This window comes from Ochlerotatus camptorhynchus, unplaced genomic scaffold, assembly GCF_037179485.1.
Source record: "Ochlerotatus camptorhynchus isolate MF236.1 unplaced genomic scaffold, CSIRO-AGI_Acam_v1.1 ptg000312l, whole genome shotgun sequence".
NCBI lineage: Eukaryota > Metazoa > Arthropoda > Insecta > Diptera > Culicidae > Ochlerotatus > Ochlerotatus camptorhynchus.
This window is the reverse complement of record NW_027040800.1, coordinates 866,168-893,583: the sequence shown is the minus strand read 5'-3', so window position 1 is coordinate 893,583 and position 27,416 is coordinate 866,168. Positions and strand designations below refer to the sequence as shown.

At 39.7% G+C, this 27,416-nt stretch overlaps 1 protein-coding gene across 1 annotated transcript in view; it reads right to left on the bottom strand.

Annotated features, from left to right (window-relative positions):
* LOC135707432 (transcription factor mef2A) overlaps positions 1-6,043 on the bottom strand; it is a 324,135-nt gene extending 318,092 nt beyond the window's left edge. Inside the window, exon 1 of the mRNA XM_065229260.1 lies at positions 5,146-6,043. Coding sequence (XP_065085332.1) covers positions 5,146-5,245 — 100 coding nt within the window. The 5' untranslated portion in view covers positions 5,246-6,043. The remainder of the gene's footprint in view (positions 1-5,145) is intronic.
* Positions 6,044-27,416: the final 21,373 nt, after the last annotated feature.

The following is a 27,416-nucleotide window of genomic DNA, read 5'->3' as shown; positions in this document are numbered from 1 at the left end:
ACGCCAACTCATCCAGTGGTTGGCAGCACCCTCTCAGAACCTTATGGAACTTTGTGGGTGTGGAGACTTAGCAATTTTAAGCAACTTTGCGTACTTATTTTTTTCAAAATTTATCTCGCCTAACATTTGATAAGGGTCAAAGTTTTTTGTCGATTTTTTTTTCAAATCGATATAGCTTAAAAATGACAAGCCCTACAAAAAAGTGATGTATGGCGAACTTTTAGCAAATAATCTGAGATTTTATAAAAAAATTTAAATAAAATAAAAAATCGGTTTTTACACTCTAAAAAAATATATTTAAAAATTAAAAGTCATTTTCCCAAAAATGGTACCCCTCAGATTTGCTTGATATTTTTTCTCATGAAAGGCAATATAATTACCTAACTTTTCTTCATACATCGCAAAGTGGGCGCTTTTAAGGAAAAAAAGTTGTTCGAACAACAACTTTTTCATGTTAATTTTTTTTTAGCGTGTTTCACTCAAAGTCGAATAGTAATACGCGCACAACCTTATTAAAATTCGATTAAACTTTATGGGTATACTTTTCGATAATCTGGGTGAAATCTAGCCTAACATTTGAAAAGGGTACAGAGAAGTTACCTGCAAATCGTCCAATAAGAGTTCAGAACAAAACGTTCTAATGAGGAACAGCCATCTCAGCATGGTTTGCACTTTCCTGTGATGGATTGTATTATAATATATGCATACACTCTATCCAACTTCTATAAAACCACCCTCAAATTGTTCCAAATCAACAGGTAAACTAAGTAAAAATCACTTAGTATGTTTTATTCATGAAAAGATTTCAATTCATGTATTTGTGATTAATTTAATTAGAAAAATAATCATTCATTTATTTTTATGTATTAGGTGTGTCCATTAGTAAGCAATATGCATATATGTTTATACCTCATCTCTCAAGTGAATACATATAATAGCGCAGGTAACTTAACGATTATTTAAGGCATGCCTAAAATAATCGTTAAGTTACCTGCTATATAGCAGTTATATAACAACGCAGGTAGTCACATGAGAGATATAAGGTTTAAACTTAAAGCACCGCAGTCTGTTTCTACCGACATAATCTAATATTTAAGTTTGGTGATATCACAACAATGCTCATAGTTGCTGTAGTGCATAGTTGTTGAAAGTGTAGTGCTGCATAGTTGTTGAAACGAAAAAGTGTTTATATATACAACAATGGAAAAATCTGCTGAATTGATTATTAAAAGGGTGCAATGTAGTGCCAACATAAACAATCCCAATTGCAGCCGCAATAATTTACGTAATTTATCATCAAGTCTCATAGAGAAAATACATTCATGGGGCTTTGATCATCAATTGGATGTAACAATGCGTATTTGTGAATCGTGTCGTGGAATTTTAGTGCACAATAGGACACCTCTCCCGAAAAAGAGGCGATCGGATGGAAAAGAATCAAGCCATGCTCGGAAGTTTGAAGAGCCGCAACCATCAACAAGTCATCAGCAATCAGAACATCAGGAATTTGATGATACACTAGGTAAATAATAATAACTTTAACTGTTTCAACTGTGTGGTTTAAGGATTGTACATCGAAGATACAACTTCATTTTCAACATTTTTTTAGAGCACGAGCTGGATGAACCGCTTATCGTACAAATTTGATCGATTGGTAGGCCAACCTCGGTGAACAATCTATCAAATTTTCACGACTGTACGATATGCGGTTTATGCAGCTCGTGCTCCACAAACATGGGGAAAATTCAGATGCGGCTTCGATGTACCGTAAACGGGGATGTCTTTGATAATGGAGGTAACTTTGATAATGCAGCTAATCCAAAAAGTTATGACTTAATGCTCTTCGTATTCATTATTTTGGAAGGGAACATCGGTTTCCTATCCAAAATATTGCGTACGATGTGCCTTAAGTCATAAATTTTTGGCTTAGCTGCATTACCAAAGTTACCCCTATTATCAAAACCACCCCCGTTCATGGTACTATCACCTTAACAGCGTTATATATTAATGTGTGGTAATATTTTTTTTTTCTTTTCTTTAATTTTACAGATACAGATCCATCGCTAGAATCAATCCCATCAGCGGATCAGATCCAAGGTCCATATAATGTGGAACAATTCAATTGTATAGCTTCAACCTTACAGTTATCACCAATTTCATCGAGAAGTATGAGAAGTATGAATTATCGTGTTCAAAAATCTGCAGAGATCACGAAATGCAGGAAAATCCTCTGTATTAGGCCCTTTCAAATGTTAGGCTAGATTTTTGTTTTAAGCACGCCCAGATTATCAAAAGGTCAAAATCTTTATGCTCATTAAGTTTCAACGGATTTTAATAAGGCTGAGCGCGTATTACTATTCGACTTTGAGTGAAACACGCTAAAAAAAATTAACATGAAAAAGTTGTTGTTCGAACAACTTTTTTTCTTTAAAAGCGCCCACTTTGCGATGTATGAAGAAAAGTTAGGTAATTATATTGCCTTTCATGAGAAAAAATATCAAGCAAATCTGAGGGGTACCATTTTTGTGAAAATGACTTTTAATTTTTAAATATATTTTTTTAGAGTGTAGAAACCAATTTTTTAATTTATTTAAATTTTTTTTATAAAATTTCAGATTATTTGCTAAAAGTTCGCCATACATCACTATTTTGTAGGGCTTGTCATTTTTAAGCTATATCGATTTGAAAAAAAAATCGACAAAAAACTTTGACCCTTATCAAATGTTAGGCGAGATAAATTTTGAAAAAAAAAAGTACTCAAAGTTGCTTAAAATTGCTAAGTCTCCACACCCACAAAGTTTCATAAGGTTCTGAGAGGGTGCTGCCAACTCCGAAGACGAGTTGGCGTGAAATCCGTCTATATTTTCTTAAAATTTATCAAAATAATGCAAAATGAAATGTGCTTCTTAATTTAAAAATCATGCTTCGATATAAGATACAATTCGATATAACATACATTCGTGAAATCAAAATGTATGTTATATCGAAGTTTACCGGTAGTACGTTCAGACTACAGAGTTATAACATTTTATAGCGCTATCTTGATGGTGGTTTCTGTGTTGCAATTATTTGACCACCGTTATACCAACAGTTAAAACATGTTATAACTCTCCAGTCTGGACAGCGTTTTAGACCTTCATTTGAAGAACCGTGAAGTTTGGTATGTCCCATGACGGGTTTTGGTTCTAGTCGAGATTTGATAACTTCTTCGAGGGGCATCGTAATATTCCCGGAGGCAGCGAAACATGCCGGGGAGGGCTAGTGTGACCGTGGACTGTCAATAAAGCCATTACCGGCCGAGTTTTATAAAATCATTAAGCTTGATATGACGCACGACAGGTTTTGGTTCTCGTTGAAATTTGGCCGCTTCTCCGGTGGCACTGAAACCCTATTGGAAGCGTGAAGTGTCAATAAGGCCATTACCGGCCGTGTTTAGCAAAATCATACAGGTTGATGTGTCACACGACGAGTTTTAATTCTTATTGAGAATTGACCGCGAGAGAACCGGAACATTTCCGGGATGGCCAATGTGACCATGCTATCTCAATAAAGCCATTAAATGGCTGGTTTTGAAAAACCATGAAGTTTGATATGTTGCTCGTCGTATTTTGATTCTTGTTGAAAATAGAGCTGGAATTAGGACGTAACAGCTTTTGTAAGCAATGATTTCTCGGAAGCCATGGCACTCCCTGGCAAATCGACATCACCATCGAGCAGAGGAAGACTTCTCCTACCCGATGGATGTGTTGGTTTGTGTAGGCGTGCCTTGAATTCCGAGAAATCAACGAGAGAATTCATTGTTTACAAAGGCTGTTACGCCCTAATTCCAGCTCTATCTAGAATTGGTCGCTTCTCCGGTGGAACCGAAACATGCCCGGGAGTGCTAGTGTAATCGTGGACTATCAATAAAGCCATTACCGGCCGAGTTTTATAAAATCATGAAGTTTGATATGTCGCAATAAGGTCATTACCGGTTTAGTTTTGAAAAACAACACAACACAACGAGTTTTGGTTCTTGTTCAGAATTCACCACTTCCCCGGGGAAACAGGAATATCTCCGGGAGCACCGGTACATTTCCGGGGCACCATAACATGCCCGGGAGGGCTAATGTGAACGTGGATTTTCAACCAGTAAAGTTTTGTAAAATCATGAAGTTTAATGTGCCGCACGACTATTTTTAATTCTCAGACCACTTCCCCGAGGGCACCGGACCATTTCCGGTACGACCAGTGTGACCGTGGTATCTCAATAAAGCGATTACCGGCCGAGTTTTGAAAAATCATAAATTTTGAAATGCCGCACAACGGGTTTTGGTTCTTATCAAGAATTTGCATCTTCTCCGAATGCACCGAAACATTTCTGGGGGCACCGGAACATGACCGGGAGGACTAGTGAAACCGTGGGCTGTCAATAAGACCATTACCGGCTTAGTTTTGTAAAATCATGAAGTTTGATATGTCACACGACGGGTTTTTGATTCTTGTTGAGAATTGTCTACTTCCCCGGGGGCACCGGAACTTCTTCGGGATGCCCAATGTGATCATGGACCATCGATATAACTGCCATAGGTCCATTTATAAAATATTATGATCGCCGTGTGTATAATTATTGTAAAACAGTAATGCCGAATGCCGTCCCAGAGTGACCCCAACGGAGACCAAAATAACTGCGGAATCATGTATTGATCTTCACTTTTCCTGAAAGATTAAAAAACTAGGATAGATTCCCGACAAAACGCAACTTGTTTTGTAGCAAAAGATTGAGAAGAGATGTTTTTAGAGCTAATTGAATTTTGAAATCTAAGTTAATTTTGACGTTAGACACGCAAATGTTACTATTTTAAGTAGCTTTTTTTTCCTTTAGAACCGAAATCCTGTTTATGAAAAAAAACACTACTATTGATTTTATTAAAAAATGTTCTGCCACCTTAAAAGCAAAGTTTCATTGCACCACTAGCTAGATTGGTGGTTTCTCATTTAGCTAGATTGCCAATTTTTCCCCTAGGGGCAAAAACTTCAGCGCTCCTCTCTAGGAACCAACTTTTTCAATTTAAAAGGATGACACTTAGATCAATAACCTTCGTTCGACATCAAAAATAAGCAAAAGGGCACAAAGCAACTCCCAAAACTTTCGATCAAACTCACCTGCATTGCTGCTGGAACTGGATCCTCCCTTGACGGCGTAGTTGTTATTGATCGAGTTGAAAAAGTTGACCGCCCCGGTTCGTCTCAGAATCCAAAACATGCTGCTACCGCTGACGATGCTGAAATACTGTCTCGCCGAAACAACGTTAAACCACCTCTGCTATTTCGTCGCACGGCTGGGTTTCACGCGAATTAATCAATTCGCAGCCCTGGGAATCGGCAGCTTTCCCGGCTCACCACAGGGGCAAATTACTTTTTCTCACGCAGGTTGCTATGGAATCTCGGTTTTCCAGTTTTTTTTTGTTCACCACAGAGCACAGAGGTGTGATGATTGCTTCTGTCACGGAATAAATCTCCCCGAACCTGACGTCGGACGACACCACAAAGCAATTGATTGGAAAGTAATAGAGGAAATTTCACGATGCTAACACTCTTGCCCCGTTCTTTTCTCACTTGGTTATACGATTCAAACCTTCCAAAACAATAGGGCCGTTGATTGATAAAATTTTCACGATACAAGCTCTCGCCCCGCGAAGACGAATGAATAGATCATAAAAAAAAGCGATAACGAAATCCTCCAGACTCTTCCGAGCTATCTGTGCGGGAATCGTTTTTCTCCCCACGGGAATTACAAACTTTCACTCCTGCCAGCTGGGTGCTGAACTCCGGTCGTCGTCGTTTGCAATATCAATTTCCATCCGCGCGCGCAATCACTTGACACTTCCGCTTCTCTTCCGGGATTCAAATGAGCGGAAAACTGTAGGAAAATAGCTACACAGAGTAACTGGCACCTAGAAAACTGCCTCCATAGCTGGCTGGTGCACTGAAGTTCAAGTGTGGAAAAAGCTCCTAAAGCTCGAGAAAGGACACCGTTTGGATGGGGAGCTTGCGCGTCCGATTGAACCGGCACGTCGAAACAGACTGGTGAACAGCTGGCCAAACGATTGCCTACTTTCAGGCGGATGCAAGGATACAATGTCGCGTCGTTGTCGTCGTCGGTATGTATTTCCCAGACTGGATTACATAATTCCACAGGCGTGCGCAGTTTCATCGACGGCCACGGGGACATTCCTTGGCTGACGTCTGTGCACGCCAGTGCCCGTGAATGTCGAGTTCATCCCGAGCTGGCACATGGCACGCGGTCGGATGGTCACTCATCGCTCGGGCTCGGTTCGGTTCCCATCGGGATGCTGAGTGCTGAGTTACCTACTCATTGTCTACTGATGATGGCTCGACGAAGTGAACGAGATGAAAACGGCCAGATAGCAGATGGTGATAACTAGACACCCTTCGGGGCAAACGAGGTTTGAGTTGAGGTTGAATTGCTTAGGAATATGGTTTGTTGTGGCGTTTTTGCTGTGCACTGAGAATGGGTTTTATTGTGTGCAGTGTATACGTAGGGATAACAGCAAGGATGACAAAACGAACAAACCAACTGAAGCTGCTGAAGTATAAGTAATGAGAAATGAATGGAAAGTTCATTGGTCGATTTGGTGGTACTTGTTTTTTTTTATAAAAGCGTTTTGTCACCTTTATTGGGTTATCAGCGTACCTAGAGAATTTAAGATCTGGGAATTGTAAATCATTATGCTCTGGTTGTCGATGAGCAAATAATGCGTTATTACTAGACGTGCATCAGCAAAGAACTAGACGTCACGATCGGTGATGCCCATGAATACAAATCAGATTTGCTTTTGCGGGCACGTGAGGCTGTGCAACTTTTTGTGCGAGAAAAACTTGACGAGCCATAGCAATTATTTATTGAGAAAGAAACGAGCGGACAGAGCTTCATGCCTTTTTCTTGTTGGTAAATATCGAAATGAAATGCTATCTCATCAACACCGTCAAGATTTGCTCAGTGCTAGGTTTTCTTGAAAATCAAACCGGAACCAGCAGCTATTTTTAAATTAAATATTTTGTATGTGGTCAGAACCCCCCCTAATAAAAATTGTATGGTTAATTTGCTTTACGACGTGTTCTGGGTATCATCCAAACCATTTGTGGAATAGTTCAATGATTTGGGTTATCGTTCGTTTATGGTTATTTTTTATTAGGGCCACGTGCTTAAAGCAAAAATAGATCCGTTCGGACTTCTCCGTTTTTTGACGTAGGACTACGTCTGTAATTTCTATATGGAGGTACACTTTGTGAAAACCGAAAGTGGAACATGTAATGAATTTGTGAAAGATTTTGAACGTTAATAACTCAGCTGTCCCTGGACCAATTTCAATAATTTTATCACCAATCGATCAGAAATATTTCTACGCATCAATGACATTGCTTTCAACTGTTGATTTTTAACAAGAAACTATTGAAAAGTGGTGAATGACAAGCATTGTCCAAAAGCGTCGAAACAGCTCACAAATCCACCAATTAATTACATGCATATGATGCTTCCCCAACACAGTCATCAGACAATCGTTTCTAGATGAAACATTTCGATGTAGCATTGCTGTTTCCCCAACACTGTCATCAGATAGTCGTTAGTAGACGAAACGAGTCGAAGCAGCATTCGCCTCCGATCATCGGGCGTTTGCAAATAGGGAGACTGCAATTGTGTAACATTTTGCACACTCATTGCCATATTCAGAACCACACACCCCCAACGACTGATTTGATCGATTCTTTTCATAGACTTGATGTGATTTTGATCGATTCTCTTCATAGACTTTCTGTTTCGTTAATATTTCGATGGAAAACGAGCAGTAGAGTCTATGAAAATTTCATAGATTTTCGACGAAAAGTTAGCTCAGTCAGTTAGTCAACATGAAAATGTCAACATACAAGCATATAAAATAATTATGTAATTGTTATTATTCCATTTTAGAGTCTACTTCCCCCGAGGGGGACGACTCTATCTATGATGCAGAAAAGATTGTGTTTTGCTGTGGCTAGCTGCACGCACGCTGAGTAGATAGATGGAAGATTTATGTCGATTTTGAAGATTTCCTGCAAAAAGATTAAGCACGATGCAAGTAGATGCGGGAAATGAAAGATGATTTTTCGAAGATTGATTCGCTAGTGTGAGATTTTTTGAGCATCTAGAATTGAGATTTAGATGTGTCGCCCCCCTCGACTTCCCCACCAAATTTTGATCGTGCTAATCGTGAGTTCACGAAGCGGTTCATGGATAACGCTTTCGGTGCTGTATGCGACAGACTATGGTTTACCAATTATTTGAAACCATTCACAGAAGTGGGTGCGGCTGCGTTGGTTGACAGCGGACTTTTCAACCCGTTGACGGATTTTGGGCTTGCCAAACTTGCCAAAGCAATCTGAAGCGAGGAAAAGTACCGGTTTTTGCAAAATCGAACGGTTTTGCATTTCCAGACAAGCCATTTGGACTGCCACTACTTGATATCGTAAGAGATGAACTAGGCTACGGCTCAAAATAAAAATTAAAAAAAACGTTTTGTCGTCACGGAACAGTTGGTATCCGCCGATTGCAATTTGCAGCAGGTAAAATTAAATTGTAATGCTCGTTGACTTGTAATTTAACAACTATGTTTTCAATTACAGGCGGCTATTCTATTATCAGGTGATCAATTGTCCCGTGGATGTGGCTCAAATGGTACACTCTCTTCCCCGTCGGCTCAATGATGATCAGGCCTTCAACGTGATCATCAAAAAGCACGTAATCCATAAGTCGTCGTACTTGTCCGGCTTAAAGCCACTCAGAACGCCATAGATGGCCTTGAAACCCCAGCAGTGGATCCTCAAATTGAGCTGGAAACCATTGCCATGAATAACGAGACAGAATTGCTGCTTGGGCAACAGGAAACGCTCCTTTGGAATGAGGACAAATGCCTGGAGATCGCTCCAGCGCAAAACAAAGTTCCTCTATCATTGATTTATGACGAGCACGGCGAAGAGCTAGCTTTTCCTGCCATATATTAAGGCCGTCCACGGAATTTCAAGCCAGGTGTTCGGGTGACATATTTCATGATGGCATCCAGTGAAACTCGTCGCCGACACAGGCGTGGGGCCAAACCACAACATTTGTTGTATATGGCAATGAAAGTTCTTCGCCTTAGATTTTCCGAAGGCTTGCAATGCTCTTTTAAGTGATCGGGGACCGCGGACATTACACGTGCCAACCGTAAGGACCGAGAATTCATGGAGCAGTGCATTGAGCGAAATCTATCCTTCCTCAAATCAATACCGAATTCAGTACAGTATTGACAACAAATTCACCAGAGAAATTTGTTCACTATGATGCGACAATTGGGAAAGCCTACGATGTTCCTCACACTCAGTGCAAATTAGATGAAGTGGCCCCATTTGTTGAAGCTCCAGAAGGACACAATGGCAATGACTTAACAGATCCTATCCAGGAATTGACTGCACTACAAAGAGCAACTCTGGTCAATGACTTGAGCCGGCGCCGGTGGTGTAGTGGTAAGCGTGACTGCTTTCTAACACCCCAATGGGTCTGGGTTCAATCCCCAGCCGAAGTCGGTGGGATTTTTCTGAGGCATAAAAATCTCTGGTCACGTCTTCCTTCGGAAGGGAAGTAAAGCCGTTGGTCCCGGACCATGTGTGTGAATGGGTGCGATATCCTACGCAGGTGTGGAAGCTGCCTTCCTGCACATTCGGTGGATGGCAACCGATGTCCGTCGGTGATTGGCACTGTGTGCAGCATTGCTTCCGCCCACTTGCTATACAAAAATTGTTTTCGGAATTATAAAATCGTTAGATTTTATTATGATATTTGTACTTGTACGTTAAAAGAAAAGGTTAAAAAGTATGTGCTTGACACATGAAACCTGTCAATTTCGCTCTCAAAATGTCACAATCAGTGATTTTATAATTCGTGAGCGTACACTCAGAGTGAGCGCTCGCGAGTCGTAAAATCGCTGATTGTGAGTGTCTGAAAGCGAATTTGACAGGTTTTATGTGTCAAACACTTGCCTGTCAACCTCTTCTTGTATCTAACAAGTACAAAATATCATTATAAGATCTAATGATTCCAATATTCCGAAAACCATTTTTTTATAGCAAGTTAGTGGAAGCAAGCCTGTCTGTGTGTACTTCAACAAGCTGCTGATGTCGCGGTACTACAGTCCATTCGGAAAGCACTATGTGGTCGATTATTTCAAGTGGATTGAATTTCAGCACCGTGGAAGTCCTCACGCGCACATCTTGCTATGGGTGAACAAGGATCCACGGGAAGCAATCAGTGAAAGTATGCCAAAAACTACAGGTGCAACAGTATCATGGTATTCATGCCTGTACTACTACCGTCGACCCTTTTCAGGACCACTAAGATTTTCCAAAAAAGAGTTAAATTTCTTAACATGTCCCTACTGAAATTCATATCAAACGGTTCTTTTGAGGGCAATCATGGTCATACTAAAGAGTACAAACAGAGAGAACCCCGCTAAAATTCGTATTCAAACACAAAACACAAGTCCTGCTGCAGTTAACAAATAATATTTATCATATATAAGACCACGTAGTCCTACGTCACCATTGCGTACAACCCCATAGGGCTGTCTCTAATAGTTTTTTATAACTCGAGATGGTCTAGCGGAATAATTCTTTAGTGGAAAGATTTTACAACACAAATTGATAACTCTAGCTATTTTTACAAGTTTGATGAATGCTTTATATTTTCCGAAAACAAGAATCAAAGTACAAATTTGGGGACAGTACCTACAGAAGGAGTAGGAACTCAACTCTGCACATTGTGCCGAAACACAGCATGACACACTGTTTGGCACGATACACGGTAAGAAAAAAGTACCCAACGGCCAGTTCATTTCTACCTACTTTTGACTAGTTTGTCTCCTGTTCTCCTTCTAATGTTGTCAAAACCGAAGGAGCTAAACCACCCAACAGGGGTATTAAAGTGTGGGAACCCAACGTTGAGTATAATCATGTTTACATACTTTGGGTACAACTAACTTACTTTTGGGTAGAAAGCTAGTGGAAAATTCCATACGAATTACACAAGTAAATGAAAACTACTTTGACCCGCTTTACCTACTTTTGGGTTCCTGCACTATAGTGCCGAGATGAGTTGAAAGATCTTACTTTTGGGTGCTTTTTTCTTACCGTGTAGGTCAAACTTTGACAAGTAGGATATACACAATATCAAAAGCAAATTTTCATTACGTCGAACGTAACAAAGGTAAACAAAGTCGAGCTATCAGTGTCATTCGATTCTCCTGCTGTTACACTATATGCTGTCCGAATATAGGATCAAATCCTAATTTTAAATTTATTTGCCAGTCAAATTGCACCTTCCGATCAAAATAGTTTTCGATGTTACTTAAGTCACCCAATTTCTACGGAGATGCCGTTTGACTTAAGTAACAGCGCTGAGAAACCCGTGAAAAGTGTACGTTCGTCGTTTCGCTTTCTCATTATTAAAGTGAATAAATTGAACTGTTTGTTGCTAAGATGATTTCGGTAGTCCTAAAATGATGAATGGGCTGCACGTAAGGAGACGTAATTCATAATTCTTCCGAATATCCTGGTAAATACACTTTGACTTAAGTAACAATAGGGGTCACCAAACGACGTATAATAACGTTTGACTCAAAAACCAGTATTTCTTAGCATGAAAGCTAGCGATTTGGCTTTGTATGATTAAAACCCTGCTAAATATGTTAAACATTGCTATCACTATGAGATTATATGTGTTTACTTGGAAATAGGAATAACTTTTCGGTCATAAAAACAAAACATTATTTTTCTCGGATTGGTGCGAATGTTACTTACGACCCGCATAAACAATAACCATAAGATGCGCCTAACCACCAATTCGGGATATCATCCCAATTTTATGTGGTATGGTCGCACCATCTAAGATATCGTCAGTATATGGTACACGTTTATTAGGGGACATAATAAAAATTTGCTCTTGATATAATATAAAACGGCATCACTGCTGACTGCTGAGTGTAGACGTTTTGCAAATCGTTGCTAAGAATGAGCTGTCGATCATTTCGTCCGAGACTTCCCAACTTCCCAAGACTTCCCAAATTAAAGTATGTAATTTAAAGTTATGTCAAGTGTTTAATTTAATTAAATAGTTTTGTTCGTTTCCATAGCTAGTAGAAGCTAGAGTGTGCGAGAAGAATTCGTGCGCAATCGTGCTCGTGCTTGTGCTCACTGTTCTGGTGAAGCCATCTTTAAATCGTTCGCAGAATAATTCACCGTATCCGAGCGCAGCAACTTCTCCCCGACGGCTGAATTTCCCCGGCAATCGTCAACCGGCTGGAAGCGGACGGATAGGTTCAAAAAATTAAAGGGTTTTATCCTAAACACGACCGCAGTATGACGTAGAACCACGCAAAATTGATGTAGGGGAAATGACGGCTTCGGCATGACAGACTTTTTTCGGCAACCCAATTTGAAACACTATTTTCACTGGATTTTCTTACGAAAACACTTCGCTGAATGCATACAAACGATTCTTTATGCTTTCAGCTTCAATTTGACTATATTTTTACCACTGAAAAAAAGCAATCTAGCAAGGTTTTCTTGAAATGCAACACACGCACTACAAATTGTAGATGATTTCGAGTTGACGATAATAGAACAGCAGATTTAAATGCAGTTCAAATGGAACGGTTGCCGAAGAAAAACTGGTTGCCGACAATACTCGCTCTCACTAGAGAAGATTGGAGCTTTGTAAAAGCTTTTCAAAACAGTTTTTGACAATTCTTTCGACTGAAATTGTTAGAGCAGCTTTCAGCAAAAGATTGTAAACAAACCAATACTGCATATGTGTGCGTTCCTTAGAGAAAAAGGCTATAGAAAGAACGTCGCTGCTTAGGTTGCCGAGAGTACGTAAATTCCCCTATGTCATGCATTTTCGACTATTTTACTTTATCTTAAATTTTTCAAGTATTTCAATGTTCCGGTTATGGTTATGGTTTTTTATTCCTTGATCTGTTTTCCGTGCTGAGCACCAATGCTACCGGCGCCAGGGAGTCAGCTCCATCACCTGGACCCTACCTATCGACCCATCAACTCATGAACCGGTTTGGCACATACAGGTATCAGTGCTGATAAAAATCATTCCTTCTACACTCAACTTAGCTTAACATGAAGACAACCTTAACAGATAGAACAACTACCTGCATGAATTTGAATTTTGACATGAACACATTCTCTTGATCAAAGAAACCTCTGAGTATCGAAGTTAACATTTGGTTTTGTTCATTCATGGCTGGAAGTTTATTATCGCCTGTGTTGTTGTCAAGATCAATATTCATCTTCATCTTGGTGGGGATGATTTTGAGGATCAAATGCAAATTGATTATTTTCATATTACACAAATATAGCGCTGTAGAACTTGTTGTGTTGGTTTTTATACACAGATTGATGGAAAATTATTGCCTCATGCTGAATTCTAGACTAACATTTGATAGGGGCGGAAGAGCCAAAATGTAAACAAACCATATTTTGCCACATATAGAGAGAATAGTTCACAAACTACTCGATAAACACGAAAAAGTAGAAGAAAATATCACTTCAAATCGTCAAAAACGTTTCTTCTTACATGGCGTATTTCCAACTTTCAACTCTATGATGAATCTGGTTGTTACGCCTTGCACCAGAACTACGAATTATATCGTTTTAATATGCCATATGTTTTGATTCTGTAGTATCTAGTCACACCCGATTCATTTGAAATGCATCCGATTGATAGTTCACGTGTAAACAACGAACAAAAAGGAGATCAAAAAATCTCCGGGCGTAATTCCACTCTCACAAAATTTGCGAACGAAGAACCAAGGCGGAACAACAAACAAAAAATCCCGAGGGTGTACTTCCACGGCGTATCACCAGTGTTGGCAGTTCAAAGGGTGGAAGATCTGGGGGGTAACAACATGTATGAAATTATCAGGGCGTATGATGTTTTCTTCTCAATTTCACGACAAAGAAAACTTTTTTTGAGTTTTTAGTGATGCATGATGATAGATTACACTATTAACTATATGTCAAGCTTATAAAATCAACCAAAAAATGGAAAGTCGTGAAATAGGATTAATTTTTAGGTCAACAAAATTCAGAAGCGATTTTCTCGATATGGTCATTTTGGAATTACGCCTTTTCAAATGTTAGTCTAGAATTGATGATAATATCGAGGTTTTAGGCTCTGGAGTCGACAATATTCTAAATAATCATTTTGCCCAGAATGAATTGGATTATTTTGATTTTGAGAATCGCATCTGATTTTGACAATTTTGGGTTAGATAATAAGCAGTGGTGAATATCAACAAACGCGTATTCGTTAATGTATAATTAACTCATTTGTGCGTTTCGCTTGTACTTCACAGCGAATACATTCAAAACGAACGCAATTCATCTACACTGGGTTGAAGCGCTATCCCTTTCGTGTGATGGTAAATGATAAAAACATACGCTGACAGGTATACCTCGATATAACGTAACTGTCACTTTTTACTAAAATTACTAACATTAAATCAAGCAAAGTAATAACAATCCTCCGTCTATTTGTCATGCCAATTTGAATAATTGAATTGTTACTTGTGAGATATCGACGATGGAAGTAAAAAGTGACAGCTACGTTTTATCGAGGTATACCTGTATAACAAAGGGGAAAATAAAAAAAAAAACTTTCAGTTTACAGTGAACTCTCTAGCCGAGTTTCCGTGACACGCTTTTCCGGAACTAGTGATGTGGCATTCCCGCCTGTAAACCATGCGCGCGTAAGATTTGCAACGCCACTCCATTGTCACCAGGAGCGCAGGCTCGTTTAGAGCTGAGTTACCAATAAGGTGACGGCACACAAATGAACAGATAAGAGCATATGAGCACGTTAGTTAAGGAGAGAGAAATCGCACACACAAAAGAGAGAGGAACGAACACACACACAAGTAAATAGAATTCGATGAAGGTAACATGTAAATAAATCTACGTAGGTTAAGTAAGGTTGAAACAATGAGCATGAGCATGAGCATGATTGACCGCCCACGGTTGCTACTCTGTTATTGCCAGACCAGCTGTAATTACACAGAGAACCAATAGACGATGCTTAGGACTAGCAATCATCCTCAATGTGTAAACACTGATGATCTCAAACTATATAGGCAATACCTGCGCCGGCCGCGCCCGAACACAGGTCAAGAAAAGAAGGGGTAGGAATGTGTTGACGTGACACTCGCTTTGATGGAAGCCGAGATCACCTCTGCACTTCCACGAGGAATCACCCCTCACCATCCCTCTCCAAAGGGAGAGTTTGGTAAAGAGAGATGAAAAAACCGATTTGTACCTTCCTTAAAAGTTGTCCTAGCTCGCTTCTCTAATATCTATATACAATCTTCACACTGCCGTGCTCTAACGGAACTATCAACTCTATGCTTTCATCTACTCCATCTATCGTATAAAAATTACCACTACAGTCTGTTATTTGATATTAGCATCTTCAACTACAAACAACGCATATAGCGTCAAATCTTCTGTTGCTTGCAAACATGATGAATCATGTTTTCTTTCTCGATTCTAAAACTACTCGGAAAACGAGAAAACCACCATTCACGCACGTATAACCGTACGGGAGGCAGAGTGCCAACGCTAATCCGGCAAATGCAGCCGAAAACTATGAAATCTAATGCATGCACAAAACAGAGAAGAAACTTAAGACACAACCGTATCCAAAGGCGTTCGAAACTCGACTCCGTTAAGTAAGGTTGAAACAATGAGCTGAATTACCGAGGTAAAGCAATCGGTTAAGTTGTGTGAGTGAAACCCCTGTACGATACAAGCAATTAGTGACGTCACTAGTTGCGTTTACGTTGATTTTTTGGTTTACTAATACACAAGGTTGGACTTCATTTCCTCTTCCATCATATGAAGCACGCTGCATGCTTATAAACATACAAACATTAAAAGAGCGTCGTGAATATGCAATGGTTTCATTTGTAAATGATATCGTTTCGCAGCGAATTGACTCAACAGAACTTTTATCAAAATTAAACTTCCATGCACCCACTCGGCAACTCCGAAATCGAAATTTATTTGCCATAAAACATCATCGCACAAATTATGCAAAATATGGGCCATTAAACCGCATGATGGCCTCTTACAATAAACACTGCGAAACCATTGACTTTACAATGTCTCGGCATAAACTAAAGCAATATTTTTATTCCATAAGAAATAACAACTCATAAAAGAAAAGACAAGAAAGCTGACACTACTTTTTTTATATAAATATATATTTAAGAAAACAAAACTGTATTAGTTGTACTAGTCTACGTTGGTTGACGAAATAAATAAATAAATATTTCACGATCTGCTTCACCTCTCTCTGTACCTCATTGAGGTTGAAATACCCGATATTCCGTCAATATACCGTCCAGCGTTCCCAGTATTCCAGATTTTTAGTCGTCTTGCCAGATACACAAACAGACCACGTATATTTCCAGATTTTTAAACATGTTACTTTAAAAATATCACGGCAATTAATTTACCAAATAATAAAAAAAAAAAATCCAAATTTGCAACTTTAATTATTAAAGGCCATCAACGTTGGACATTATTAAAATTTTAAGGTAATTCTGAAAATAGTTCACAGTGAAGTTGTGAAATCAAAAGAAGAACTTCAAGCTAATTCTGAGTAGAGCTCCATCGATATTTTTCGGGCTTCGGTGAGTGCCACGAAGTGAGGGTTCGATTCCCGCTTCAGCCGGTGCAAATTTTGGCAACCTGAACATTTTCCTACTTGTCTACTGGATGTGGTGTGTTGTCTCTTGTCTAGTGTTAAATATTCTGTCTGTGCCACCTCTGGTTGAAGACGGTGTCAATTGTCTTGTCAACTCTGATGACAATTGCATGGAGATGTTGTGAATATAGGAAATATAAGGAGTATGCTGATACGAATCGTGAGAACAATTTCAACGGAATTCTTTCGAATGTTTCTATGGATATTAATTTAAAAAAAAATTAAGACATTTTAATAAATTATGCACAATTTATGGGAGACTTTCAAGGTAATTTTGGCAAAGTACTTGAGCTCTTAGAAAATTCAAAACAATTCTGACCATACCTACAAATAGTTCAAAGCGAATTATCGGATAAGTCTGAGAAGAGTGTAACGGCCATTCTAAAGAGTGCTCCAAGGAAATTATTAAGATTATTTTAAGAATTTCATAGCAAAAAATGGGCCTACAATTATGCCAATTCTTGAGAATTATTACCAGTTTGAGGGAATTGTGGAATTGGAGAGTAATTTATAAGAGAATACAAGACGTAATGCTATGAACTCTTAGCATGTTACTGGAAAAGTTTGCATATTATCAAGATTATTTTAGGGGAATCCAGAAAATAAGTATGATAAAATTCTAAGATCATTCAAATGGAACTAAAATAAAAGGTGAAGATATCCTGGGAAGAGTTCCAAGTAAATTCAGACTAACAAAAAATTTCATGATCTGGGACCCAGGAAAAATATAAACTCCGGAATTTATAATTATTTCAAGATTGAAGTATAATAACTTGAAGTATTAGTATAAGCAGTTGAAACAAGTTAAACTAAATGTATGATAATTTCGCGGATTCGAGTAAATGAGAACGTCTCTGTTGTAATTGATGATGAGACTATTGATCGCGTTCGTGAGATTAAATATCTTGGCGTGATTATTGATGACAAACTTAAGTTCAAGTCTCACATTGACAATGTCATCAAGAAAATTGCGACTTAAAAACGATTTAACGTTTGTCAGTAAAATACAGCTATACAAATCAATCATTTCTCCTCATCTAGACTTTTGCCCTTCCATTTTATTTCGGGCTAATGAAACACAAGTATCGAGATTACAGCGCTTGCAGAGTAAAATGATGCGTTTGATTTTGAGATGTAATAGATTCACTTCCTCAACTTTGATGCTAGACGCCTTACAATGGTTGTCGGTGAAGCAAATAATTATATATTTGACTATGGTGTTCATTTTTAAAGTAGTTAACGGGTTTTCTGTCTCGATATTTGTGACATTTCTTTACTTGTGCTTCACAAAATTCATTATATTTTAAAGTAAAAAATGTTTTCAATTCGATGTCTAGACATATCAAACGTTCAGCAACACTTACAGAATTTAAAAGACACTGCATTTCACACGTTAAAACTGTCTTTTGAACAGTTATCCAGTGATGTTTTATGAAATGGCAAATTATGTATATTGACGAAGTTATCTCTAACGTATTATTTTATATGGATAGCTGTCACAACGACTTTTTAATAATTATTGTAGCACTGCAAAAACTATTTCTGTTCGCCACGATGAAAATGATGGATTTTAAATATTTGATTTAATAGTAGTAGATTCATAAAAATTAGTCTACAAAGGTTTGAGCCTCGCGCGGATATAGAGGACTGCATTTGAAATTTGATAAAAAAAATGCAATTTTGAAGCTTATTTGGAAGATACCTTGAGTTGGCAGTAAGTTTTTCTTGCTAATGTTGGGGGTTCGTGAGCATTCCTGACATTGCTGAAAATTATGATAGCATTAGATTGCGGGGTTGCTAATGTAATATGATTCTTTGTTGATTGTTCATTAACTCTTGATTGCTTGTAATACTTATGAATATTTAAGGTGGACAAAAAGGCGAACTAAGAGGTGGACGCCTGAGCTTTTCCACATTTATATCGCTGTGAAGCAACTGTAAACTCTAGAGGGAATTTATATCTGTAACTGTAAACAGTTTGACTTTGTTAAATTATCTTATTTAATTATCTTAAAGATAAATCGTCCAGCTCAAACCTTTTTAGGGGTAAGAAGTGGGACCATCAAAGTACGTGATCTGGAGTTCTTTTCACCCAGGTTGGCAGTTCCGTGTGCCAACTCAATTTAAAAAATTGAAATGAAATCACATGAAATTTGAAATAATACATGGTTTTCTGAATGATTGTTTCACCCCTCACCATCCCTCTCCAAAGGGGGAGTTTGGTAGAGAGAGATGAAAAAACCGATTTGTACCTTCCTTAAAAAAGTTGTCCTAGCTCGCTTGTCTAATATCTATATACAATCTTCACACTGCCGTACTCTAACGGAACTATCAACTCTATGCTTTCATCTACTCCATCTATCGTATAAAAATTACCACTACAGTCTGTTATTTGAAATTAGCATCTTCAACTATGTAAATCGTTGACTTCACGTAGAAGTAATACTAAAAACATATAGTCAAAGTTTTAAAAGTGTTCGGGGACCGTCTGTCAACCACCAGGATGCCTGGAAGCGGCGGCAATCGTAATCTGGACGTGGCAGTGACGACGAAGAAGGTGGCGGTGAAATATAAGCGGAATCCTAACCTCTCCATCTGGGACGTCGCTGGCAAGTTCAATGTCTCCCATACTACTGTGCAGCGGGCCAAGAAACGAGCCGGGCTATCGACGTTTAAGAAGGTCAATGTGGCGAACCGAGATTACAAACAAAACACGTCGGCAAAGCAGCCGTCCCGAAAGCTACATACGAATCTGCTCACAAAGTTCGACTGTGTCGTCATGGACGACGAAACTTAGGTGAAGGCAGATTTCAAGCAGCTTCCGGGACAGGAGTTTTATACCACATCAGGAAAAGGGAAGGTGGTATAAAAAGCGGCATTTTCATTACTACGGGAACCATCAATCAAGATCAACGTCTAGGAGTGCCTGGAAAAGCGGCTGCTACCATTACTGAAGCAACATAATAGACCTATGCTGTTCTGGCCGAATGTGGCGAGCTGCCACTATGGAAAAAAAAGGCAATCGAGTATTAGGATACGAACAACGTGGTTGTGGTACCCAAATACCACAACCCTCCCAACCGCCCAGAACTCTGCCCTATCGAACGGTATTGGGGTTTGATCAAACGGAATCTCCAAAAAAAAAAGTAATAAATTCATGGAAAACGAGCATCAGTTTAAATCTAACTGGCGTTCGGCGGCGAGTAAGGTCAATGAGACCACTGTGCAACATTTAATGGAAGGGGTTAAGCGGAAGGCACGGCAGTTCGGATTTGGCAAACCAAAAGAATAAACGAATTTTTTTTTCCTCTAAATAAATGAATTGAACTACCAAATGAAAATTAAGAAGTTTTTTGTAACATGAATTTTGTCTGAAAGAAACGATTTTTCGTCGACCAATTGTTGCACGTTCCAGTCTTTATATAGCTTTTCAATATTTCAAAAATGTCTAATTTTGATCAAACTTGAAATTTCGATTGAGAAAACTGTGCAGAAAAACGTTGTTCAGGACCGAAAATTGATTGGACTTCTGTGCAAAACGTTATCAACCATTTACTGTTGACCTTCGGTACTACGCATACCTACAGGCCTGTGTATGAGCTTATAGGTATGCGCGGCGCACTTGGTCTGAAGTTAAAAGATAATAAAAATTTACGATTATTAAAATCGCTGATTGTGACTCTCTGAATGTGAAATTAACAGATGTGTCAAACACGTACTTTACAACCTGTTGTTGTATTTACAAGTACAAACTATCATAATAACATATCATGGATTCATAGTTCCGAAAAACATTGTTTATAGCGGAAGTGACTCCACTAAAGTACAGTATAGAACAGCAATTTAGCCAACTTAAGCTATGTTATTATTATGCACATCAAACAAACAGTACAACCGCAACTTGCAGCAAACAATGTACGTTTGATTTACTAGCAAAGTTTTATATGGAAAGTGAAATCAAACACAAACGGGATCCCACTCTTCGGAACAACATTCACAAGTCACGCAATTGTGAACCTCTTCTCCCGACAGGGCGGTCACATCTGAGAAGAAGTTAGAAAAGAAAATCAAAACTAACACAACCCATTCCAAGAGTAACTCTGCTTCCAGTTCATCGATTTGCCATACAGCAAGCGTCCGCTAGCTTTTCCGTTTTGGGATGTTTTGTACGTTTTTTTTTTCCTCCACAGCACACACGCCGACTCCCACGATTCTGCACACACACAAAGTTTTGCAATAAAAGTGAGTGAAAAACGAATTGCGCCAAGCTTTTCAACCAACTTTTACTTTTCCACTCGAATCCACTTGGTCCGATACCCGGTAGGGTAAGACCTGCATTTGTATAGGCACCCATTTATGTATCAATGATTTCAACGTGAACGAATCAATCATACCTTTGGTACGATAGTTTATTTCAAAAGCTATAAAACAAAGTCTATAAGAACGTACAGTATGAATCCCATGCAACACACATGTTCTATAACAGTTTATATAACCTTTGTATGACTGATTTTCGTTGTATAGCAGTTTACTCAACATAACTATATGAATTTGTGTTACTTGGGATGTTTACATCAATTCTTCTCAAAAACAAAAGAAGCACTCCTAGTGAATCCAGTTCGTCTGTCTTCATCCGTATGCCGAAGAGAATCCAATTACGTTTCAACGTGTGTTTTGATGGAATTGAAACTCTTTCGACGGAGTTGGAACCAAGAAGCAGCGTTAGATTTTGAACAATATCTCAACAAATTGTGACTCTTTATCAAATCTGCGGATGGAAATCTGAATAAATTTAGAAGGCAACTTTGAAAAAATATTTGTTCAAACCCATTCGAAAAGATAGGTAAAGTGCGGTTTGCGCTTAGTATGACGGAAATTTGATCTTAACCCTATACCTACTAGAAGCGGTGCGGAGGCGACGGAAGAAGCAAATCCATGCCGACCGACCAACTGACTGGTAACAAAGTCCTCCACGTGCTAGTGCCTCGTACCTACGAACGTTTGTTTTAGTGTAGATCTGCAGTCCATTTCGAGAGCAACACCACCAACGACGACGACTGCAGGCGGACAATTCAATCAGAATAAGGACATTTTAAACAATATACAATATACTTTTCCGGACGTGGTTGATTTGTTGAACAGGCACACGGGCTAGCGAGCACAAGACCAACCATGATGCATTGACCTGTTGATGTGGATTGGTACCAAGTCTGACGGTTACTCATGGTAGCATCGAAAACCGATTATTATTAGTATTCTTATTCTATAATCAATATTACCTGGGTGAAAACATATGAGAGCGCATTAGTTTAAAAATTGTATCAGTTACAAATACAGTTAGGGTGATTTCTTGTAGAGTCCACAAATGGTCGCCACGAAGGCTGTACATGCACTACCACTTCGAATTTTCAATTATACAAATCTCAGAAATTAGTGCCTCATTTCACTTGAGAGTGTTCACTCGGCTGTCGACAAAAGCAGGCCACTCTCGATGTGTGCCACGCGATCGCCTGTTATCTCGGCAGCAACCATTGTGTGGTCCTCCTCATTGTTCTTCATCAGCAGTTCTTTCGGTCGATGAGTCGTCGACTTTGGAAAGCAACCGCTTAGTGAAGAGTGTGTGAGTGCTGACCACGTTTTCCGTCCATTGCTGTTGCTGCAATGCAAGCGCTCTGACCCTCGTTGGCGTAACTGCCATACAATGAAACCACTGGAAGCAGCTCCAGTTCTGATGGAGGAGGCTTTTTGGATAGCGGAAGATAAAGTGTTTATTGTGTTGTACCTTTTGACTATAGTTTTAAGATGTATTGTATAGTGACCAAGAATCCTCGGCTCTGTAAAGTTAATTCGTTTGAGCTTTATCAAATAAATCAATAAACAACAATTTCACTTGAAATTGGTACTTTATGTATGCTGCAGTGCAGCGAAGGTGGACTATCAGTTTCATTAGTTTCATTGTGGTACGTGTTCTGGAAGCTGCTATTTGTGCAGTTGAAGTTTCGAAGTGATTACAAGAATAAGGACCTCACAGCGAAACACCTTAACTTTCGCTCGTTGGGCTAAACCCATAGCCCACTTAGTGAAAAGTTTTCGTTAGTTGGGCTGAGCTGTCAAGCTGAAAATTGGTTGAGAGATAGACCGATTGTTTTGTATTGGTACAAGACACTGAAGAAATCTGCACATTGTAGACGAAATACGCGTACCTTTTTTTTTTTTTTTTCCTTTGGTTTGTTTTTTCCGTCGATCTTGTTTTCCGTGCTGAGCACCAATGCTACCGACGTGCCAGGAAGGCAGCTCCCACACCTGGACCCTACCTATCGACCCATCAACTCATGAACCGGGGACCAACGGCTTTACTTCCCATCCGAAGGAAGGCGTGATCAGAGATGTTATGCCTCAGAACATCCCGGCGGCGCCGACTGGGATTGAACCCAGGCCTACTGGGGTGAGAGGTAATCACGCTTACCACTACACCACCGGCACCATTAAATACGCGTACCTGTCAAGGATAAGTAATTTAGGTAGTGGAAAATAAATGGAAATTACTAATCCTTCTCGCTTTCTTCATATCATCAAAATCTGTAAGCAAATTTCCACATTGTTCTTAAATGAACACAGCAAAAAATAAATTTTAATATTGCATCCAAGAGGATGCTCTTCAATCATGTCGAAAATCTCATGTAATTTTTATGGCCACACAAATAAACAAATGCAGTAAAAGCAACGTAATGTCAGCTCATGCACTGCATTAATGATAATTTTGCCCCTTTTGGCAAGTAATATTACACCATATTTTCGACATGATTGAAGTGCATCCACTTTGATGTAATATTACAATTATTTTTTTGCTGTGAACCCATCGAAATGGAATCAAAACTGTAAGACATGATGTTTTATTGCGATTTAGGTGGGCTACAGCCCAACTAACGGGAGCCCAACTAACGGGAGCCCAACTAAAACGTAGCTCACTTAAAGATAGCCGAACGAGGGAAATTCGACTGTAGTTTGGTTTTAAATGGGCCGCCTTAAGTGTATATGCGATCAAATTTCAGGATAGTCCTAAAGATTTTGGAAAAACAACCCAGTAAAGGCCACAAGGCTTCAAGGCAGTTCCATTAAAATCAGGAAAACTGCAAAAAACTTTTCAGTGAATCTCGGGGCAGTTCTAAAAGCGTAAGGGCAGTTCCATGCATATCAGGAAAATTTCGGGAACTGCTGGGAAGTTCCTAGAACTGAAGATAAATTTCGAGAACTTTAGGACAGTTCCATTCATTTCAGGAAAACTGCGGAAACCTTCAATAAGTTGCAAACATTTAAGGATAGTCCAAAGAACTGCAGAGAAGCTTTGTAGTATTTAAACTTCTTAGAAGATCCAAGAAATTCATGGAAATCCAGATAACTTCAGGGAATTTTAGAGAGCTTTAGGGGAGGCTTCATTTGTTTCAGAACAATTCCAGGGACATGATCACGAGAATAACCAGAAATTCAGGAAAGTTCCGTGAATATCAGGAAAGATTAGAGATCTCTAGGATAGTCCCATTAACTTAAAAAATGTAAATACTTTAAATAGGTTCTGAGGAATGCAAGTAAATGCTGAGGGATGTTTCGAAAATTTTTTGAAACATGTTGGGAAGTTTAGAGCTGCTTCATGAGCCTCAAGGCGGTTCCATTACAGTCACTTAGAATGCAGACACATAAAACCAAGTGTTTCTCGGGACTGATTTGACGTAAGAAAAATGCAATTTAGTCAAAATGAAGGTATTTTATCTAACTTCCATAATCGCGAAATTACTCCGTCGGAGGAACTTGTGAACTTTCTTAAGAATTCCCTGATATCGAAGGAACCTGGAAGCCAGAAGCAATCGTTTAATTCCATATCAGTAGTCCTGCTTATTTGACTTTTCATTTTTCTGTTCCATTATCAAACTGTCCTTCAAATAAACCACACGTTAATTGGAAGAGCTATGCTTTCACTCATTAAAGGTGATGGGCACCTCTACGAGAGAAGCTGTGTGCGGTATTCCGCAGTTCAACGGTGGTTCCGGATTTCAGCACTTGAGCTTCAGAGTCAAGATGTTCCTGGATTCCGTGGGAGTATTGAACACTTTAACTGAAGAAGCACCGGCAGTAGCAGCTGAAAAGGTGAAATTTGAAGAGGCAGACCGGAAGGCCAAGTCATATATTGTCAGCTTCCTGGCGAATGAATGTCTGGCGATCGTCTGCGAGAAGAAGACGGCCAAGGACATGTGGAAGGCGCTTGAGAACACCTTTGCGAAGCGGTCAATTAGCACTCAAAACCTGGTGAGAAAGCAGTTGAATCGTCTGAAGTTGAGAGATGGTGATTCGATGAGAGCGCACTTGCTGGTGTTCGAAGACTTGATCCGACAGCTGAAAACCGCTGGGGCGAAGGTCGAGGAAGCTGATTTGGTCATTTCGCTGTTCCAGACTCTACCGGATGCGTATGACCCCTTGGTGACGGCCTTGGAAAACATTCCTGAGGAAGAGTTGAGTTTGGAGCTCGTGAAGCAACGCTTATTGGCGGAAGAGCTGAAAAGAACCGAACATCACGAAGACTCAGGTGAGATCAAGGCTGCGGCATTTTCTGGAGAGAAGAAACGCAAGTCTACGAAGTTCCAAGGCAAGTGTCACAATTGTGGAAAACGTGGCGATTTGAAGAAGGACTGTCGGCAGAAAAGCGGTGAATCTAATTCGGCAGATCAACGGAATGCAGTAAGTTTCATTGCAAGTCGCGAGATTGAAAAGGCACCAAGTGGAAAGGTGGTATTCAAGCTCGATTCAGGTTCAAGCGACCACCTAGTGAATGATTTGGCAGTATTCTCGGAAATTCGCAAGATGAAGCAACCCATTGTGATTCAAGTAGCGAAGGACGGAGAAACACTGGTATCAAAAACGGTTGGAACCATCGTCGGAAGCAGTAACAAGAACACGTCGTTGAACATGAAGGATGTTCTCTATGTCCTCGAGCTTTGCGACAACAAGTTGGTGAAGGCAGGCGTTGTGGTAATTTTCTGCGGTTCTCAAGAAAAACAACGAAGTCATTGCTACTGCGAACTTGAGAGGTAACCTGTACGAGATCGAGGTAGACATTCCAGTGTCTTCGGCAAATATTTGTCAAACTGAAGCGACCAATTTGTGGCGCCGAAGGCTTGGACACCTGAGTCAACAGGGAATGAAAGCGATCATAAGTAACAATCTTGTGGATGGTGCTGATTTCAGAGCAGACAAGCTGGCGTTCTGTGATGCGTGCGTGCAAGGGATACAATGTCGTGAACCATTCAACGGCACACGCCCGAGAGCAACAAGCCCGTTGGAAAGAATTCATTCGGACGTATGCGGGCCAATCGAACCTACTGCGTGGGATGGTTCGAAATATTTTGTTTCCTTCATTGACGACCATACCCATTTTGCAATGCTGCTCCTGATGAAGAGGAAATCGGAGGTGTTTGATCGATTCCGCGACTACGAAGCAATGGTAACGGCGCAATTCAACATGAAGATCTCGAAACTAACAATAGATCAAAGCCGTGAGTATCTTTCTAACAACCAAAAGCGTTTTTTACTCACAGAAAGGTATATAAATCGAACCAACCGTTGCTTACACGCCTCAACAAAACGGCGTTGCGGAGAGGTTCAACCGAACCATTGTTGAGAAGGTCCGCACGATGTTAATCGATTCTCAACAACCGAAAAAGATGTGCTCAGAAGCTGTCATTAATGCCGTGTACCTGGTGAACAGAAGTCCTACTGTAGTCCTGCCGAGAAGTATGACACCAGCTGAATGCTGGTACGGTCAGAAGCCAAGTCTAGAAAAACTTCGAATTTTCGGATGCAAGGCGTTCGCTTGGATTCCCAGCCTGTCCTTCAAATAAACCACACGTTAATTGGAAGAGCTCTGCTTTCACTAATAAAATTCCCGCATTCATCTGCCGTACACAGTACTAGTCAACCTCAGCGGCTATTTTTTTCAGTTTCAGAGCGAATTTATCGGCTAAAACAAACTTGAATTTGCTGGGTACATGAGAAGGTATCCTCTGTACTCCGTCAGAACCCGGTCGTACAACTTCCGGGCGCGTGTTCTGGCCACTAGATTATGCTTCATCGTCCTTTTTTCATTGCTTGGATGCACGGAATGAACGGTAACCTCGTAGACGGATCTTCCGAACGGTATTCCGGTGACACCGTATTTTTTTGGCGACATCCCAATTTGAGAGTCGACCTCAACACCTTCCAGTTCATCTGGTAGAAACGGTAATTTTCAATTTTTTTTATTTGCAATAATTCGAACTGGGTGTGCAGGATCAATTTTATTTTCTCGTCTACCATATTGTACAACTTTTTTAATATTGCACGTATCGAAACAAAACTTTCACCACTGAAGCACGTGTACTTTCAAATTCATATCGCTGTTAATACATTCCAAATCCGACCAGTACCGGCACTTCTATAGAATAAATAAAGTGTTCGGATTCTAAGTGGACCAGACCTTAGCCCAAAGAACTTCAGGGAAGTTTAATAAACTTAAGAACATTTTCAGTGACTTCATAGA